Source organism: Gambusia affinis, linkage group LG07 (genome assembly GCF_019740435.1).
Source record: "Gambusia affinis linkage group LG07, SWU_Gaff_1.0, whole genome shotgun sequence".
In the NCBI taxonomy this organism is placed as follows: Eukaryota; Metazoa; Chordata; class Actinopteri; order Cyprinodontiformes; family Poeciliidae; genus Gambusia; species Gambusia affinis.
In genome coordinates, this window is record NC_057874.1 from 11195641 (window position 1) to 11213393 (window position 17753).

General features: G+C 36.7%; 1 protein-coding gene across 2 annotated transcripts in view; it reads left to right on the plus strand.

Moving 5' to 3' along the window:
- The first annotated feature begins 970 nt into the window (after positions 1-970).
- Positions 971-17753, plus strand: part of rad18 (RAD18 E3 ubiquitin protein ligase) — a 31865-nt gene continuing 15082 nt past the window's right edge. For both annotated transcript variants that reach the window (XM_044122347.1, XM_044122348.1), the window contains exons 1-9: positions 971-1170; positions 3274-3352; positions 6588-6649; positions 7399-7469; positions 11731-12137; positions 13565-13664; positions 14851-15038; positions 16705-16775; positions 17072-17132. In XM_044122347.1, coding sequence (XP_043978282.1) covers positions 1120-1170; positions 3274-3352; positions 6588-6649; positions 7399-7469; positions 11731-12137; positions 13565-13664; positions 14851-15038; positions 16705-16775; positions 17072-17132 — 1090 coding nt within the window. In that variant the 5' untranslated portion in view covers positions 971-1119. The remainder of the gene's footprint in view (positions 1171-3273; positions 3353-6587; positions 6650-7398; positions 7470-11730; positions 12138-13564; positions 13665-14850; positions 15039-16704; positions 16776-17071; positions 17133-17753) is intronic.

Consider the following 17753-nt stretch of genomic DNA (forward strand, 5'->3'; position numbering starts at 1 on the left):
AATCAAATGAGAGTGTGAATGCTGTCACAACATGGCCAACAATCAAAGTCAGTGGCTCTGGAATACAAAATTTCCATCCTCTGATATTCAGAATGGGCTCAGAAATGACATCCTTTCTGTTTTTCCTCCCAACAGAACCAATAACGTTTTGTTGTGATGAATGGCTCATATAACAATCCCTCATAAAAAAAAAGAAAAGGATATTATCAAGCTAAAATGGGTAAAAAGAAGTCATAATGGTTCTTCATTATGACTAGTAAAACTAAGCAAAAAAAAAATAAATAAAATAAAAATAAAAAAAATCAGCAATGATAGCAGATATTCTTAAATAACAATCAAATAACCACAAACTTCCAACTCCCTCGCAGGGAAAATTTCACATTACTACCGTAATCATCCATGTTCATGTTATGCTATGTTGATGCATAACACTCTGTGACTCGGGCTTAGGCAGGTGAGTCAGTTGTCAAATCAACCACAGTGATACCAATATTAAAATAGCTAAATTTATAGAATAGGCAACGTGAATTGCACTTTCAGAGTCCAGTAACTGAACTGCTGATCTCATGTTAAAACCTTGCATTTTGACAGTAAAGATAGATCTTCTCCAAATACTTTACGTGCATTTGGATGCAGCACCTGGGTGCAGGTTTTACAAAACATGTAAATTGTTTAACATGTTTATCAAGAATTTGTTTTTCGTCAGTGGAGAAACTGAAAATTAAACAAAAGGGTAAGTCATATCCTATACGTTATAAGAAACGAAACAAGAAAAACAATAACGTTTAGGTATTACAGGAACAAATGGTCAGGTAACACGCATCAACGTGTAAGCAGAATAATATAATATGTTGAATAACATGTTACCACGGAGCCCGTTCCGAAATACAAAAACGTGTAAAATATAAAACTGAATTTGATGAATCTCAACTGGGTGTGTAGCGTTTTTCTGTGAATATGAGATGCCCCACTGGCCATGAATACAGCACCAGTAGCGGAAGTTGTGTATTGACGTCAGTTTGCGTCTCTCAGGGCGGGAGCTGGTCGAACTAGAAGCATAAGTAGAAAAGCTAACTTTCTTAAATCTTTCCCGAGAGCTATACAATTTCTCCCAGAGATATGGCCCAGCACATTGAAGAGGACTTTCCGCTCAGCCTTGCGTGTTTAAAAGTGAGTCATTGCGTTGTCTGTGCTGTCATATTCGTGTTTTGATTTCAAAACTAGCCCCATTAGCTTTGTACCCTCTCAGAACGTTAAGTTTATTAAGCAATTCGATGAAGAAAAAGCAAAAACAAAACAAAAAACAATAACAAAAACATTTCCGCTCTAATGTTGTTCTATAAGTAACCAATCGGTAATAATTGATTACTGATAACATAATAATTGATATTATGTTAGCCTAACGACAACGCGTTAATGTTGACATAAATCACAGTTCTTGTATTTATTTTAAATCTAACGTCTATCAACGTTCATTTTGGAAACAGCATAAAACCTAACGCTGACGTGACTGAACATTTATCAAGAGAATGCTAACAATCAATGTTTTTCATTTTAGGTTATTTCACAACCAACGCCGATGAAACAAACAAATTCTACAATCTAATTGAATTCAGATCCACCCGATTCATTCCAATGTGGCCTTATAATAAGATTCAGAAACATTTCCATAAAGTACAGTTCTATCCAAGTTTTTACATAATACTGTCAAACCATGACTCGAAAGCGTGATTTTTATGGCAATTCCCACACATTGGAACTGTGAGTAAATTGCTATTTGACAGAAATTAGATTTTTTTTAAATTTGGTGCACTTGATGAGCTGAAGGCTTAAGGATTTCAGCCACCTTGCAATGTGTAACTCTAAAATGCTTATTTTTTTGCAAGTAACCATTTTCAGAGTTTTTAGTTTAAAAAAGTTTGGGATGTCCATTGAACCTATAAATAAATAGGGTTTTGGGCTTTAATTTATGACTCTTTTCCATCAGCCACATTTATCAAAATCTTTTTGTTTGCACTCTGAATATTAATTGATAAGAGGTGGAGGTTTTCCTATGGTGAGTTATGCATCTAGAGCGCCACCAGCTTTTGATAAATGAGGCGCAGTAAGCTTGGTCTTGTTTGAGATTTCTTCCAGTTGAAAGGCGGTGCCTCCTCTCCACTGGTGTCTCTGTACCTGAAGCTGAATGGCTGCACAGCGACTTAATGCAATCAAGTTGACCCTCTTACAGACAACATTTAATCAATTTCCACTGTATAATAAAACAATCTGATTTTAATGGACAATAACCAGGATTTCGTTGGACAGCATTTGGTTGGCTCTGAATGCAATTATATAAATGGATTTAATAAAATCAGTTGGATTGATTTTTAAATAAAATTTGGACCAGTATTCATGTTGTATAACTGGACATGAATTGGATGTGTTTGCCAGGTGAAGTGGTATGAGTTGAGATGATACCATCTCTTGTAATTTTGCTATATAGATAAAGCCAAGTTATGATTTTTAATCTGTTAATTATTTGAATGAATTCTATTCCGTATTAAAATATCCATTACTGACTTCAAGTTATGCCAGAAGAGGATGTTTTGATTCCATGCAGCTGTTTTTGTGTGAACTGGAACAGGTTTAATTTTTAAGTAAGTATTAGTGATTTATTATACATTAAATTAGCCATCGAGTAAAGTAATTTTTAACATTTACGCAAAGATGTATCAATCTATCTGGTAGTGACAGAAAGGGTCCCACACAGTCCGAATATTTTTCTCTGTTCATTAAGTTTATTGAAACTAAAATCTTCCACCGTTTTCAGTCTTTAAATACATCAGCAAATCAATATTGACCTGACAGACCTTGAAGCAGGTTCGACTTTTCAAGGGCATTTATTATAGGCATGATTGTTTATATGCAGCAGGATATAAACAATGGAACTGATGGAACTGCACGTCTGCTTATGTTAAAAAACAAAGTATTTCTCAGTCCAACCCTCTTCAGAACAGTAATAAACAGCATAATGGAGAAACGTTGTGATGACATGTCAGAAAGAGTCTGAGCTTCTTAAGCAAACTGAGGCCAATTTTAAAACATCAAATTATGAAATCTAATTTCTTTTAAGTTATGTTTGATTTATATAGGATATAACCACTGAAGGTAACGTAGTTATGCAACGACTCTATGTGCCTGGAAAATGCATAACCTTATTATCCCCATTAATCCTTTGTATTGCACAATGTTTTAGTAATTAATTCACAACTTTGATGTTTTTGTCCACAGACGGTTGATACCCTGCTACGTTGTCCAATTTGCTTTGATTTCCTCAACATTACAATGATGACTAAGTGCTCCCACAATTGTAAGTCTTACGCCGAACCTGAAAAATGTCAATATTAATGCAACTTGAAACATTCTTAATAGCAATTTAATTGGATTGTTGGACCTGTTTTGGAGCACTGGCATAGAGAAATACATTGGAAGGAAGTAGACTTACTTTGTACTTTTAATTTTTCTTTCTGACAATAAGTTAAATCAGTCACTTCTGGTTTATCTTTGTTATTTTAGTGTTGCCCTCAAAACACTGGCATTCATAGTCAAAATGTTTATAAAGCCCTAATATAAACAGTCTTTAAGTTCAGTGTCATAATTTTGAACATAAAAGAACCTTTTATTTGACTGTATTTGTAGTGGGAAAAAAGTTACATAAAACATCACCGGTAATACACTTGTCAGCAGTCCCGCTGTTCAGCTCGCCTTTTGCAGATACAATTCATTATTCTGCTATAACTTTGGGGCAAACAAAGATGGGGCTCATTGACCATTCCTCTATGCTCCGCCTCCCAGCAGTTCCTGCTCATACTGTCACTCGAATGCTTGTGGGGATGTTTGTGACAGTTCTCACAAATATGTGTACAGCCGGCTGTCTCTGTTGGGCATGAACAAAAAAGTCTGCGAGTAGGCCTGCCATGATAATAAATTTTGGTGAGCAATTAATTGTCTCAAATGTTATTATGATAATATTGTATGAAGACCTTTTTACACATAATAATGCATGCAATTTCCTGCCAAAGAAGGATGCACATTTTCAAAAGAACACTTAACACTGGAACTGATAAACAAAACAACCAAAAACAAAGATAAATTGGATTCTCAGTCTCCATTAACAAAAAACACACTGGAATAAAAACTAAAAAACATGAAGCCAAAGTGGAAATAAATATTGCATTCAACCAAAAGAGTGCAGATTATGAAGTCTTTATAACATATTGCCCTTCAGTAATCATTAGATTTAAAAAGAGAAGATGGGCACATCGACTACCTGATGCAATAGTTCACACTACACGTTAGTTCACACATACATTTTCCACTTAGACAATCTTAGAACTTTGATTGTTCTAAGGTTGTCGCTTGCAATTTTTTAAACGATCATCCTGTAGTGTGTGGTGTGTTACGGTAGTAGTGGCCGCTCCATCAGGGGATTTCCCCCGACTGGAGCATTGACCAGCTTGTTGAATGTGACAGGTAGCCAATCAGAAAGCCTGGATTCTCTGCTTTCTGAGGGGAAATTACAGACGGGAATCCCAAACAAATGACACGGGACATTGGAGATGATATGTGGAAACAACATTAATGTTTATTCAACATTTCATGCAAACAATATAGAAATGACGAGGGGAGGAGTTGGAGCGAAATTGCTGCGCAGTTGATGAACCCAGTAACTTTTCAGCTGTTCTTCGTTAACGTGACATAAATAGGTTCTAATGATTTTCATTCAGTCAGGATGTTACGCTGACACTAGAGCCACATGCGTTGCCGGTAGATTGTAGTAAAGCATTGATTAATGCCTGGTTTTAAAATTAGTTAACTGGACTTGTAACCATTATTTTGTGCCCATTGTTGGACATCACACGGCACATCGAACTGTTATACCTAGGATTTCTGTCGGCTAATGTGTGATCTCAGGTTTTGAAAATGGGCCGAGAATCGGCCGACAGCTCTAAGATGGTGTAGTGTGCGCTGGACATTAAACTAAGGAAATGAGGAAGGGAGGGTCAGTGGAGAGCACCGGAGTTGAGCCTTTTTTCATTCTGTGTCATCAACAGAAAGAGAAAAAGGCTGGAAGAGAAGATAAAGCCGATAATTAAAATGAGGTTGATAGTTTTAATTTATCTACAATTAATTGATTTATTGTTTATCGCGACAGGCCTATTTGTGAGTCCTCTAGTTTTCTATGGGAAGATTTGGGGGCAGACAGACAGGCTTTGTTCAATGGGAAAACTTGAAGGCACAGATTACTTACAAAGTGGTTATCAGAGAGACAGTTTGTCACTAATTTGGTTGTTTGCTCACAGTCAGTGTTCAGTCAGAAGACCCATTTATGCTCAAGCTTTAACTTCTTGCCTGATGATATGGAACTTTGATAGAATACTTACTCATTACTGTCTTTTCCAAGGATGCCATCTATTTTGGGAAGTGCACCAGTTCCTCTTGCCACAAAATACAATGATGACATGATGCTATGGAGTACCTGCATGTTATTGTTTATATCCAGACATTTTGCGCATGCGCACAATGCAATTATTTTTAGACTGTTAACACATTTGTACCTGGTACGCTTAAGTGTTTTGGGTACTGCATAAGTTGTATTTAAAAACACTTTTTCAAGTGCTTAATGAATAGCTTTACATTGAATAAAAGTAATTTTAGAGTCATTGAATCATCTCATTGAGTAAATTGCTCTTAATTTGCTGTTTGTTTTATTTCAAAAGTCTAAGATTTTTCTGAAAATACAAGCTTGTTTTTAGTTTGTCAGTGTTAAGCTTAGTGTGTCTTCAGAATTTTCTTGCTTCACGTCAAATTTGACAAGTGCACAAACCTCCACAGAGGCTGAAAGGGGCGGGGAGAGACACACTTTTTATCTGAATCACTCACGGCACTATAATTAGGCTTAACGCACCAAATGCTGAAGGGAGACACATCACTGTCTGTCATGTTCCCATTTTCTAGCATCTTGTGTGACAAAGGAGAGACAAAACCAGAGTTAGAAAAGCACAACAGGACAGGACGGTTGCTGTCTGGGAAAAACAGACAGGTGACCAGAGCTTTATTGTCCAAATCAGAAAGTCCTCTCTGCAATAACTTCACCTTAACTTTCCTCAGTTACTATGCTGAAATGTTTGAGTCTGTGTGTTGCTGCGCTACAAAAAAAGAAGGAAAATGAACAAAAAAAATAAGAAAAAACAAGAAATGGGTGTGTGGGATGTGTTCAAATCAACATACCATGAATCTCAATAAATTATATTAATTATTGAACTTATTGATGGAAAGTCCAAAAAGGTTACTGTAGAGTTTGCTTTTGGTGTACATGTATAAGTTAGTTTAGAATAAGAATGCATCTAATACACCAGCCCATTTCAGATTGGAGGGCAGTATGATCTGCATCCGTACAGTCTGGATAAGTATCAGATCTAATGTGTGTGTGTGTATATAGTATATATATATATAATTTTTCTTTTACCCAGATTAATTGAAACAAAAACTGGGTCTATTTGCTTTTGGATTAAGTACAAGTCTGTTTGTTTTTCATTTTCCAGTTTGCTCTTTGTGCATCAGAAAATTTTTGTCCTACAAGCTGCTTTGTCCAGTTTGCAACTCGGTAAGTATCAACATGAACTAGACATTTTGTCTTTTATGTGCATCACAATAAATTAAAATATATTTGAATGCTTCATTTAATTCATTAATTTGATTCAAGAAGTGAAACTCAATAATAACAGATTTAATCGACAGTCATGTTTCTTTCTCTTAATCTTGTTGTGGGTGATTTCTGGTTTGTTCAATCAACAGTCTTTGAGACCCGTTGAATGAAGGATAAGCCACAAAACATGAATGCTAATGAAGTGCACTGTTCAAAGTGCTGCATGCAGACATATTAATGGAAAGTTGAACTGAGGGAAAAAGTGGTAGGAAAAAATGCACAAGCATGAGGAATAACTGCAGCCTTGAGTAGATTGTGATGCAAAGCTTGTTAAAAAAAATGTGAAGAAGATTCACAACGTGGAGACAGCGTTTCAGGAGCCACTAGATGAAAGTAAATTTGCAATTCATTTGGAATCAAGGTCTCAGAGGTGGAAGGTAGGATGGAGAGACCGTGAATCCTCGTTGTTTGAGGTTCAGCGTGTAGCTTCCTCTGATCATAATAAGCATCAAAATGACGGAGAAGAAAAAAGGACTTGACATATATCACTGCGTGTGTAATGAATCTATATAATGAGTTTCAGTTTTTTGATTTAAATTAAAGAAATAAATGCAACTTTTAAGTTGTTCTAATTTTCTATGAGCGAAATGTCAAAATTGTAACTCCAATAATTGCTTTTAATGCTGTATTTTTCTTCTCTCTTTTAGCAAATGACAGAACAGGACTTACAAAACAACCGCCTGTTGGATGACTTGGTCGTTAACTTTCGAGCTGCAAGGTTAGGAACCGCTCGTGTCACATATGAAGTGAACTGTCACGTCTAGAGACAAATGAAGCTTTCTGTGCAACAAAAACTGCAGGATGGCACACAGCATCGTCCGAGCAAATTATTCTTTCCCTTTTTTAATGCTTTTTCTCTGACAGAGCCTGCACAGTTAGGGAGCAAGGATCAAAACGATGCATATTGTTTCAGCCAGACATGGCTTAGCTTTTATTTCTGGAGAGATTTATTTTACTTCTTCCTTCGGAGGGGTGGGTAACCGGTGGGTTAGCTCAGCTTAGGGACACTCACCCAGTGCATGGAGGGAGAAAACAATGGAGCAAAGCTAAGCTTATTCAACTAGATCTACATTGATAACCTAGGCAGGAGTTTGCAAATATTTTATATGTATATTTTTGCTTTAAAATTCCCCTCTCATCAGTTCTTGTTATTCAAAAGGTTTGTGGAGTTGGTGTGTGTCAAGAGTCACTTCTTTAGAGGCAGACTAGCAGAAATACCAGCAACAGAGCAGGAAATCCGGCTAACTTTACTGTGAACATGAATGCATTGCCTCAATATATCTTCTATTTGTTTTTAATGCTTCTAATACCTGGGAGGAAAAATGATTACCATGGTGATTTCATGGAATTACAGTTATTGATGGGATGTCTCGGTGGTATCCCCAAGGTACCAGCACTTTAGGAAATAAAAGTTGTTATTGGTTCCTTGTAATCTTTCTAATTTGTTTGTAAATCCATTGGGAATCTATTCCCCTCAGCTGAGGTCATGTTGTCATGTTCTGTATAATATACTTTTACACACACTTGAGAGTTTTGTAGATTTTTTTTTTTTTTTTTATTACATCAGGATATAGATACTGGTAGCAGTGTCCGAGCCGGGTTACAGGAAGCTTTGCAGAAAAATTGAGTTTTTCCCAAGTGACGTGTAGACAGTGTAGAAAAAAAAAGAAATAGCCTGAGACCAGGTCCTCTTGTTATAGTTGACACCTGCCTCTTGGGTGCAGCTTTCCACCTGCTTTCATTCACTGCCTGTCATGACAAACTGATAAATGCTGGCCTGCTTGCATGCAGTGTGACACAGTGAACAGAAAAGTGAAGTTATTTCCAGTAACATAAGAAAAATAAGCTGCTCATTTAGGCCTCAGGCCTGATGTTATTATTTAGGTTTAAGATCACAAATTAATTTTACTAGAAATAAAACTAATTACTTGTCTTATTTTGACTGAATAAGCTCACAAACAAGCTCTTCTCTCTTGGGCGGAAAATTCTCATACTGATCTTTGAAGATGTGTCTTTAATATTGTCTTCATTGTTTTGGCTGAAAAGCTGACAGAATGCTTGAGTGCTATTATCTGTCAATAAGCTGCAATATTTGTCTCCTCCATCAATCATGTCACACCATAGACGCGGTGAAGGGTTTCACCGCCAATAGCAGAACCTCTGATCTTCATCGCTGTTATGAATAAGTGGGTTACGCTGCGGTTCTGTGCTCCAGAGTTTAATTTCCTGTTGTCCGGCTCTGGGCATCTGTGAGGGGAAATTTCTTATAAGTGGCCCAGTCGTAATAAAGTGCTGTTTTTATGTAGACATAGTTCTAGATCCATATTAGAATATGATGTGGTATCACACCCTGTAACCAAGAGAGCTTTTCTTTATTTCATTCTCTTAATTCTTATGTTTGAGGAAAAGAGACAAAAGACAAAACTGAAAATAAGCTAATGGCACCAAAATATTCAAAACAAAAAAAAAAGGAAAAATGTTCACCCATCCTTTCTTCCTTCCTGGATTTTGGTGGGGTTTGTGGATACCTGCTGTGGTCGTTGGGCAAGAAACTGGCTACACCCTGGACATAACCCCCCCCCCCAAAAAACAATAAATAAACAAAGAAAACAAATCTCTCCACTGGTACAGCATGATTGATTAAAACATGGTTATTATGTGTATTATTTTAGTCAAAAGTTTAAATAAAAAAAATGTACAGAAAGATCTTGAAAAGTAATAACTCCAAGTGGGAAAGTTGGAGTTATTACTTATGTTGGATATTGAGCTCTATTCAGAGCATTCCCAACTGTTATCTTGAAGTTTCAAATTATTAAAATGTATCATATTAAATAATCACTGCACACACGTCCGATCTCATCTAACCTTGCAAGCTAAGCAAAGTCTGACTTTTATTTTATGCTTGAACATTAGAGCATGTGGGAGTGTCAGGTGCTGAAAGCTGTCAGGTGCTGAAAGTTGGGGCCACACTGCCCTTTCTATGGGTTCTAGTTTTTGCCTGCAGTTGAAACGCATCAGTGTAGAACAGGGGTCCCCAAAGTCGGTCCTCGAGGACCGGCATCTTGCATGTTTTAGTTCTCTCCCTGGATCAAATGATGGCTCGCTAGAAGGCCTGTTGGTACCACCAGGGAGAGAACTAAAACATGCAGGATGCCGGCCCTCGAGGACCGACTTTGGGGACCCCTGGTGTAGAACATGCTTTAGGATAATTATTTCAAACACCTGTTTAGTGGAGTCGTATATGTTCAGGGATCGGGATCGGCCTCTCGGTGTGAAAATACTGCATTAAGTAGTTTTTGGATGAAAGCCACAATTTACTGCCATTAAAGCAGAAGCCGAACAGTCAGTGGTTACCACAGTAGTTCATTAATATATAGCTATGGCTACCGCTGATCATACAGTCTCTCCTCGCGTTAGTTTGCTTGTTAACTGGTTTTGAACATTGCTGGTAAATGTGTTTAATTTCCACCAAACATATTTTTACTAATTGAGGCACTTTTAAAATGTATTTAAGCCTACTGTCTACACACTTACCAATTTGTATACAGTTTAAGTTGAGTTTAAGTTTTATTGATTTATTTTTTACATCTATTTATCCATTCGTATAGAGATTCTTAATAGAAATAAAAAGCACTAGAGCAGCCAGTCTGCCAAATTGTTCAGAAGTTGCAATTTTTTACCAGAATTGTGCAAGTTTCTGTTCACTAAGAGATGAGGTTTTTTTAAATACACTTTATAAATTATATTTTTCTGAAATGTTCATGATCTACTTGTAATTCACGACACTTATTCCGCACTGCACTCTCAAAAGAATCAGTTTGGTCGTGAGTAAAAAACTTAAATGTTCAGTCATTGCTGTCAAGGGAAAACTTGATTCACGTCTGTTTTACTTTTGATTTCTGCTCCTATTAGGACAGTTGTATAATTTAACAACAGGTTACAGACACTGCAGATACTTCTCATCTTCATATCAGAAACAATGAGTGCTCTCCTTTCTGCTGCTCACTAATGAATTATGGATGTAGTCATATTTTATCAGCAAAGAAACGAGCCGAGGCTGATCTAAACATGGATTACATTTTTAATAAGTTCACACATCAGCAATACCATTGTCATTGACCTTTAAGTGTCATTGAGACTGTAGATTAACGAACTGATGTTTTCTGACACTACGAAGGAACGGCTTCTGGAGTTTGAGCACTAAGAACCATTAAGACTCCTGAAGAACCGAGAAACTGAGTAAATACAATGCTGCATTGCTTTTAAGTGATTTATATTTTCTGCGGCTTAAAACACAATTGATAACAGGGAATTCATCATTAGATGTACTGCAGGGAGGTATGGTAGGAATTTATAAGATTAACAACTCATCACTCATTTTGATTTTAGTTTCTTTTGTGACTGTGTTTGTGGACTGTCTGTCTGAGTGTATGAAGTGTTAAGGATGAATGCTACCAAGAACAGTGTAATGGGAGGAGCCTGTTCCCCCCCCCATCACACTGGTCACGTGCGTGCGTGTGTGTGTGTGTGTGTGTGTGTGTGTGTGTGTGTGTGTGTGTGTGTGTGTGTATCTCTGGTAAGACACATGCATGAGCATGAACCTGCTCTAATGGAAACAGTAAGCACCAAGGAGTTTTAGATATGGAAAGCAGAACATCACACACCTCATTGAGTTCGTTTTATTGCCAAGCGATTTCCCCGCTGCAGTTTGTTTGCTTTCCACTTTTCCAAGACAGTGGCCAAAGTGTCTCCTTTTTTAGCTCTGGAGAGAAGCCATAGAATAACTGAGCTCCATCCGATCTCCTTAAAGTACTCTCTCACATGTCACAAGCAGGCACTGGTGGTTATAGGTTCTTTTAGATGTGCTCAATATTCTTAATGGGGATTCTCAGTTTGTTTCCCTGCATGAACTATACATATGTATATATATTTTTTGTTTAATATTTTTCATTTGCTTTGCTTTTGTTAATTTTTTCCAGGGAGCAGTTGTTAAAAGCTAACTTTGAATCTCCTCCAATATCGCCAAAGACCCCAGCTTCCGCTATCAAATGCAAAACTTCCAGGGAGAACAGCCAGAGGTCTGGCAGTTCCATTTTAAGACACTTTTTCCAAAAGAAACCCAGAACACCTCCCGGTAAAGAAACTCATCAGGATGTTCATCGGGGAGAAGTGCACAGAACACCGAGCTGTAGAGCAAAAGACTCTGACCTACATCCTGGAAAAGCTCAAATGTCAGCGGTTGTGAAGGAAGAACCGGTGGATGTAGAGGAACCGTCTATCAAGGTCCTGATGTCCCTGAAACAGCAGGTCACGCCTTGTCTGACTCCTGGGTTTGAGATGGCACATTCCTCATCGCCATCAAAAGATGTAAAGCCTACAATCAAAGGTGCAGCCATTTTAGCTTTGTGCTACTATGAGGATGTTGCCCATTTTAGCTGCTTTTCTGCTCCCTTTCATATTATTTTCTGCCTCTCTAGCCACTGCATGAAATGAGGGAAAAAAATGAGGAATGGAAACGCACTTTTAGAGCTTCAATACAGCAACATGCTTAACCCTGAGTACGAGAGAGGGGGTACAGATCTTTAACTTCCAGTAAATAAGATGATGTCACTTTATTCATATATATTTTTTTCAGATGCACTGATCAGGCTCTTTCTGGTCAATACCAGTTTCCTGCAGTTTGTATTTTCTCTTTTGTTTCTAAACATAAGGCATACAAGGGAAAATGTGCAGCAGTCTTTTTAATATAGAACATAGTTTTAAATATTATAGAACATTTGAGTTTTAAGATTATTTGCATTTATGCATCAAAGCACAATTAAAAACAGTGCATCAAGGTCTACTGTGTTGGTAGATGTTTGGTTTTTTTTTTTTACAAAAAATGCAGCAAGCTCTCAGTCTTATTTAGTTTGGTGCAGATTTGACCTGGTTTGACCTGTTCATCACTAATCAGTCAATTAGGGGGGGACAAGATTGTCCAATCCTGATCTTTGACTGATTTGATGATTTCTTTTAAACAATTTTTCAGGTTCGAACAGTTCTACTTCAGATGATTTCATCAACATATCTAAACTGGCTTTCTTGCCAAATTGATCTTATGTTAGCTTTGCAGTTTAAGCTTTGCAGTGATGAGTCAAATTTAACATGATCATAAATAGTCCTGCACAGTTTTAGAAATGCAGGCATGGCATGAAAAGAAAATGACCATTCAAAAGGTACCAATATAATATTGGTAAATAGTTTGAATTCACGGACCAAGACAGAAACTTACCAAATATTGCATTCATCTCATCTGCATGAGTGCAGTTCAGTTCAGTGTGTGTTGTGCAGCTCTAAATATCAATTTTTATTTCTGCTATATTTCAGAAATGTAAGTCAAGCTAATTGTAGTTTTATTCTTTTAACTTTAGATGTGATGTATGAATTTTTATGGGTCATGAATTTTTAAGTGGTTGTATGCTTTTACTAAGTGATAATATAATGTCTTGTAATTAAGGAGACATTTACTGTTCTTCTGTAAGTATTGCTGTTCTTATGACTTGTAGTTAGTGATTAGAATCATTAATCATGGTTCTCTGGTGGTTATGATAAGTAATTTCACATATTAACCCTTTTGAATGAGTATGGTCAGCAATGCAGTTTGCTGTGACAACTTAATAGGCTTGGACCGAGTTAAGATTCATTATGTATGCTCTGCAGTCAAATTAAGCTTGGCAGTAAAGAATCTAAAATGATTAATTAGTGTTGAGTGTTGATTAAGATGCTAACAAAGCCTTCATCCTAACCTTTTTTTTTTTTAATTTTGTTTTCCAGTTGAGTGTCCTGTGTGCTCTGTTAGTGTGGCCCAGCACTTTATCAACAAACATCTGGACACGTGTCTTTCCAGCGGGGAAAAGAAGGAAAGCCTAAGGAGGTAAAGGAGTCGCGTTATTATACTTCAATCATTTCATAAACTCACTGGAAGCAAAAATGGATAACAACTCCTTTTTGACTGGTGATGTCCTCTACCGTTCTCACCACACTCTGTTGTGCTTTCTGGCTCTGACTGGTGCAGTTCCAGCACCCCACTGTCTGTCAGCAGGCTGCATCTGTAGAAGTTTATCAATTCCTCATGTTGCTAAAATAATTATTGATAATTATAAAAAAGTTACCATAAACATTTATTTGCCTTTATTTTGAATTTGAAGCAAACTCCTAAGCAAAAAATATAGATGGACATGGCAGACTTGTTTAACATTAATAAAAGATGACAAACCAAATTCTGTAGAAACAATATACTTTATAATAAAAGTAAGTCCAAGATTAATTGATTTTAGGACCTATTTTTGAACGACACTGCTTTATTTCTGTATTTACTTGAACTTGATATAAGTTGGCTAACAAAACAACAAACAACATAAAGCTAAAATTACCTGATAAAAACCTGCTGTGTGCTTTAATGTGCTGAATCATGTTGTGTTTTCTGCCTTATTAGTGACATTAATAAGGCAGTTGAAATTATGATCTATATGGAGTAAAATAAAATTTTTGCACCAGCTGCATTGGCCTCAATGGTAATGCATTCTTATTGATTTTAAACCAGTGGTTACTAATGTGACCTGTCTGAATTTGGCAACAAATGAGTCAAAACTTCTGGGTTCTCATTTTCATTCTTGCTGGATTTCTGCTTTAAATCTCTTCTGTCTTTGTACTGGGTGATGTTAGGGTAAATGATTATTTAACCGTCTGTGCCTGTAAAAATAATTTGATGTCACAGACCTCATCTTGGCTGCAGGATGCATCAATATGCAGTGTGTGACTTTATTAAAGTGATTGATCTTTTTTGAATCTGCCCTTGAAACCATTTTGATTGTTGATTTATAAAGCATCAATGTGCTTCAGTTAGTGAAGCAGTGTAGCCCCTGCTTTATCATAATTAAGGGCAGGTGTCTTATTTATCTATAATGATTCCACAATATAAATTTACTATATGTGGCGTATTTGATTAACCTTGCATTTTCATTGTTATTCTAATATCGGTAATTAACTTGACCATCCTAGAAAGAACCACATAATAACTTTTTATTTCTGTGCATAAACTGTTCATTTGTCTCCTTCAGCTCTCAAGGCACGACCGTGCGTCCGATGGCAAAGTTAGTGTACAATCTCCTTTCAGTGCAGGATCTGAAGAGGAGGTTGAAGGACTGCCATCTGTCAATGCAGGGTTCTCGGGACCAGCTGATCAAAAGACACAAAGAGTTTGTCTACTTGTACAACTCGCAGTGTGACTCCCTGAAGCCTAAATCAGGTGAGACAGCCTTATCTTTGTAAATACATCTGAAACCAGATAATTACAAGTACTGTTCTTTCGTTATGATGCCATTATGGCCAAACACTGCAGAGTTGGTTTCATTAGACCACAGGAAATGTCTCCATATTATAAGATCTTTGTCCTTAACTACAAACTGTAATTTGGCCTTTTTTTCCTGCTGCTGTTATGCTTTTGAAGTAATAACTTCTTCCTCACTGAGTGCCCTTCCAGCCCCTGTCAGTACAGGTCTTATTTCACTGTGGATAATTACACTTCAGGCTCAGCCTGCAGCGTCACAGGGTCTTTTACTTTTATCTCTCTATCCACTAATGAACAGTTTGATGACTCCACTTTCATATTTTGTCTATTTTTGTATATAATTGTTTGAACAGATCAACTTGGCACTACCAGGAATTTCTGGAATACTTGTATGAAAGGGCACAATTTCCAAAGACTTGGGAATGCACTTGAAGAATATTGTTTAAAAACGATGAGAACATTTTCTCCAGGGAGTCCTTAATTGTTAAATTGATTGTTTTACTTTTGTGTATGTCTTATGTTTCAGTCATAAACACCATTTTGTTTTTGTTTCTCTCAATAAGTACTGAATAAAAATGAACTAAAACACACAAGTTTGATGTATCAAGCATTTCCTTGAGAGCTATGGCTTTAGTGGCTAATTATCCACAGTGAAATAAGACCTGTACTGACAGGAAGAATTCATTCTGTGACGGTGGTTATCAGCTCAGTTGGTCAACCTGAAGTCACTTTTTATATGTGTTTTGTTTTGTTTTTCTCGCAAAAACTAACCACAGTAAGGCAGGAACAAAGGATGGCTGTAATAAAAAAAAAAAGAGAAACAGTGATTGAATATATTAATGTGGTAATGAATATCAATAAAATTATTAGACCATGAAAGCTCCTACCATTTGCAAAAGTTCCAGTTGTTATGAATTCTTTTTGCATTAATTAACCTATATAGATAAAAACGATTCACTTCAGTAGGTTGATATTGTAAATGTCATTTTCTGCTGTCCAGACTCTGTGTGTAGCAGTTTGAGGGTACTATGGCATGCATTGTGATCAGACATTCTTCTCAGAGGACGAGATCATTTCAGAGGTAGTCATTTTTAATTCGGAGATGCAGTTGACATTAATTTAAGGCCTTCTTCTAATAGGAGCATCCTAGAGTAATTTGTCTCTAAGCTCGGTATCAATTCTTCTACAATTTCTCTAAAATGTTTTCAGCTCACAGTTGGACATAAGGATGTTGCCTGTTGAAGAGGAGAAAAAGATGAGACGCCGGTCATTTATTTTCTCAAAGCATCGATTGGTTGAGACAGTGCATTCTTGGTTTTGAACTCTAATCTAGAAACTCAACCTTCTCCAGGGGTTAGGTTTAAGTGGTATGCATGCCACACTTAATAACAGAAAAACCTCCTCTTGCTACTTCAGATTTTTTTTTTTTTATCTCTTTGAGTCTATTTAATAAAATTCCTTTAAAATATTGTGAAGTTTGTTGTTGTAACAAAATGGAATACAAATTGTTTTGCAAGGCACCGCTCCGACTGCTTGTTTCTTTTGTTTGCACTGTAACATCATTGATCACTCTTGCATTTTATAATACTGGTGATTCAAAGATTTCTTTCTATGCTGTCAACAGTTGAAGAGCTTGCTAGAGAGGTGGAGGCCAATGAGAAGATGAGAAGTCAGATGCAGGAGAAAACTAAACCTGTAAGTGTTTATTGACCAAAGACAGCTGAAGATATATTATTCATTTTGATGGTTTTCATAAGAGCTGCTAATCCTAGCTGGAAAGGTAATTGAGTATTTTTACGACTGAAGAAAAACATGGCGTTTTAGTTGCAAATTCTGAATTTGTGAAACATTAATTTGTTCCAATTTCAGAAAGAAAACCTTTTTATACCATAGAAGTTATAATTAAAAGTTTACTGTTACTGACGGTTTAACAAAGACTTTGCCTGCCACTTTGTATTCATAAACGTTCCGTTCACCTTATTGATTTGCAGGTCATGGTTTTCACAAAGAATCAGTCTGAGGAAGAGATTGAGGAGATGCATTCAAATTATAGTAAGTGCTGTTTCTTTCTCTCTGTTGTGATGTCTTTTTCTAGTTTTACACCCAAGTAGTTTCTTTTAAACTGAAGATTTTAAATACTGCTACACCTACTTGTATAAGCCTATCGCATCCTTTCCTACTACCAGCTGTGGAGTTTACCCTCCACTTCTATCTCACAGGAGGCTGTGAGCTGCGAATGTGGATGGTATAATAGTAACCTGCAGGCTGTCGTGTGCCATAGTTCCTGATAAGCATGTCTTTCTGAGATATTTAGTGTTTATTAATTTTGGTTCCCTAAAGCCCATCTGTGAGAGTGAGCTGCCAGCAGTGACATAAATCAACCAGTTTTGTCTTTTTGTTTTCAATTTGTTGTCTCCAACAAATTGAAATGCTGCAGCCTTCAGGTGATTCTATAAAGACAAAGTGACTCAAGAAATGATGGAGAATACACAGGTGGCTGTGAGAACGTCTTGAGGGATGTGGAGCTGCTGTTTTCTTTGTTCAAATGTCAATGCAGGTCTTACATTCTCAGTCAGTCACATTCAAAAGTGTGGAGACAATGTGCACCAGACTTTCATCAATCAGTGGTTTTGTGCCAAATTTTCAGTCTTCAAATTTATTGAAAGATTTGAC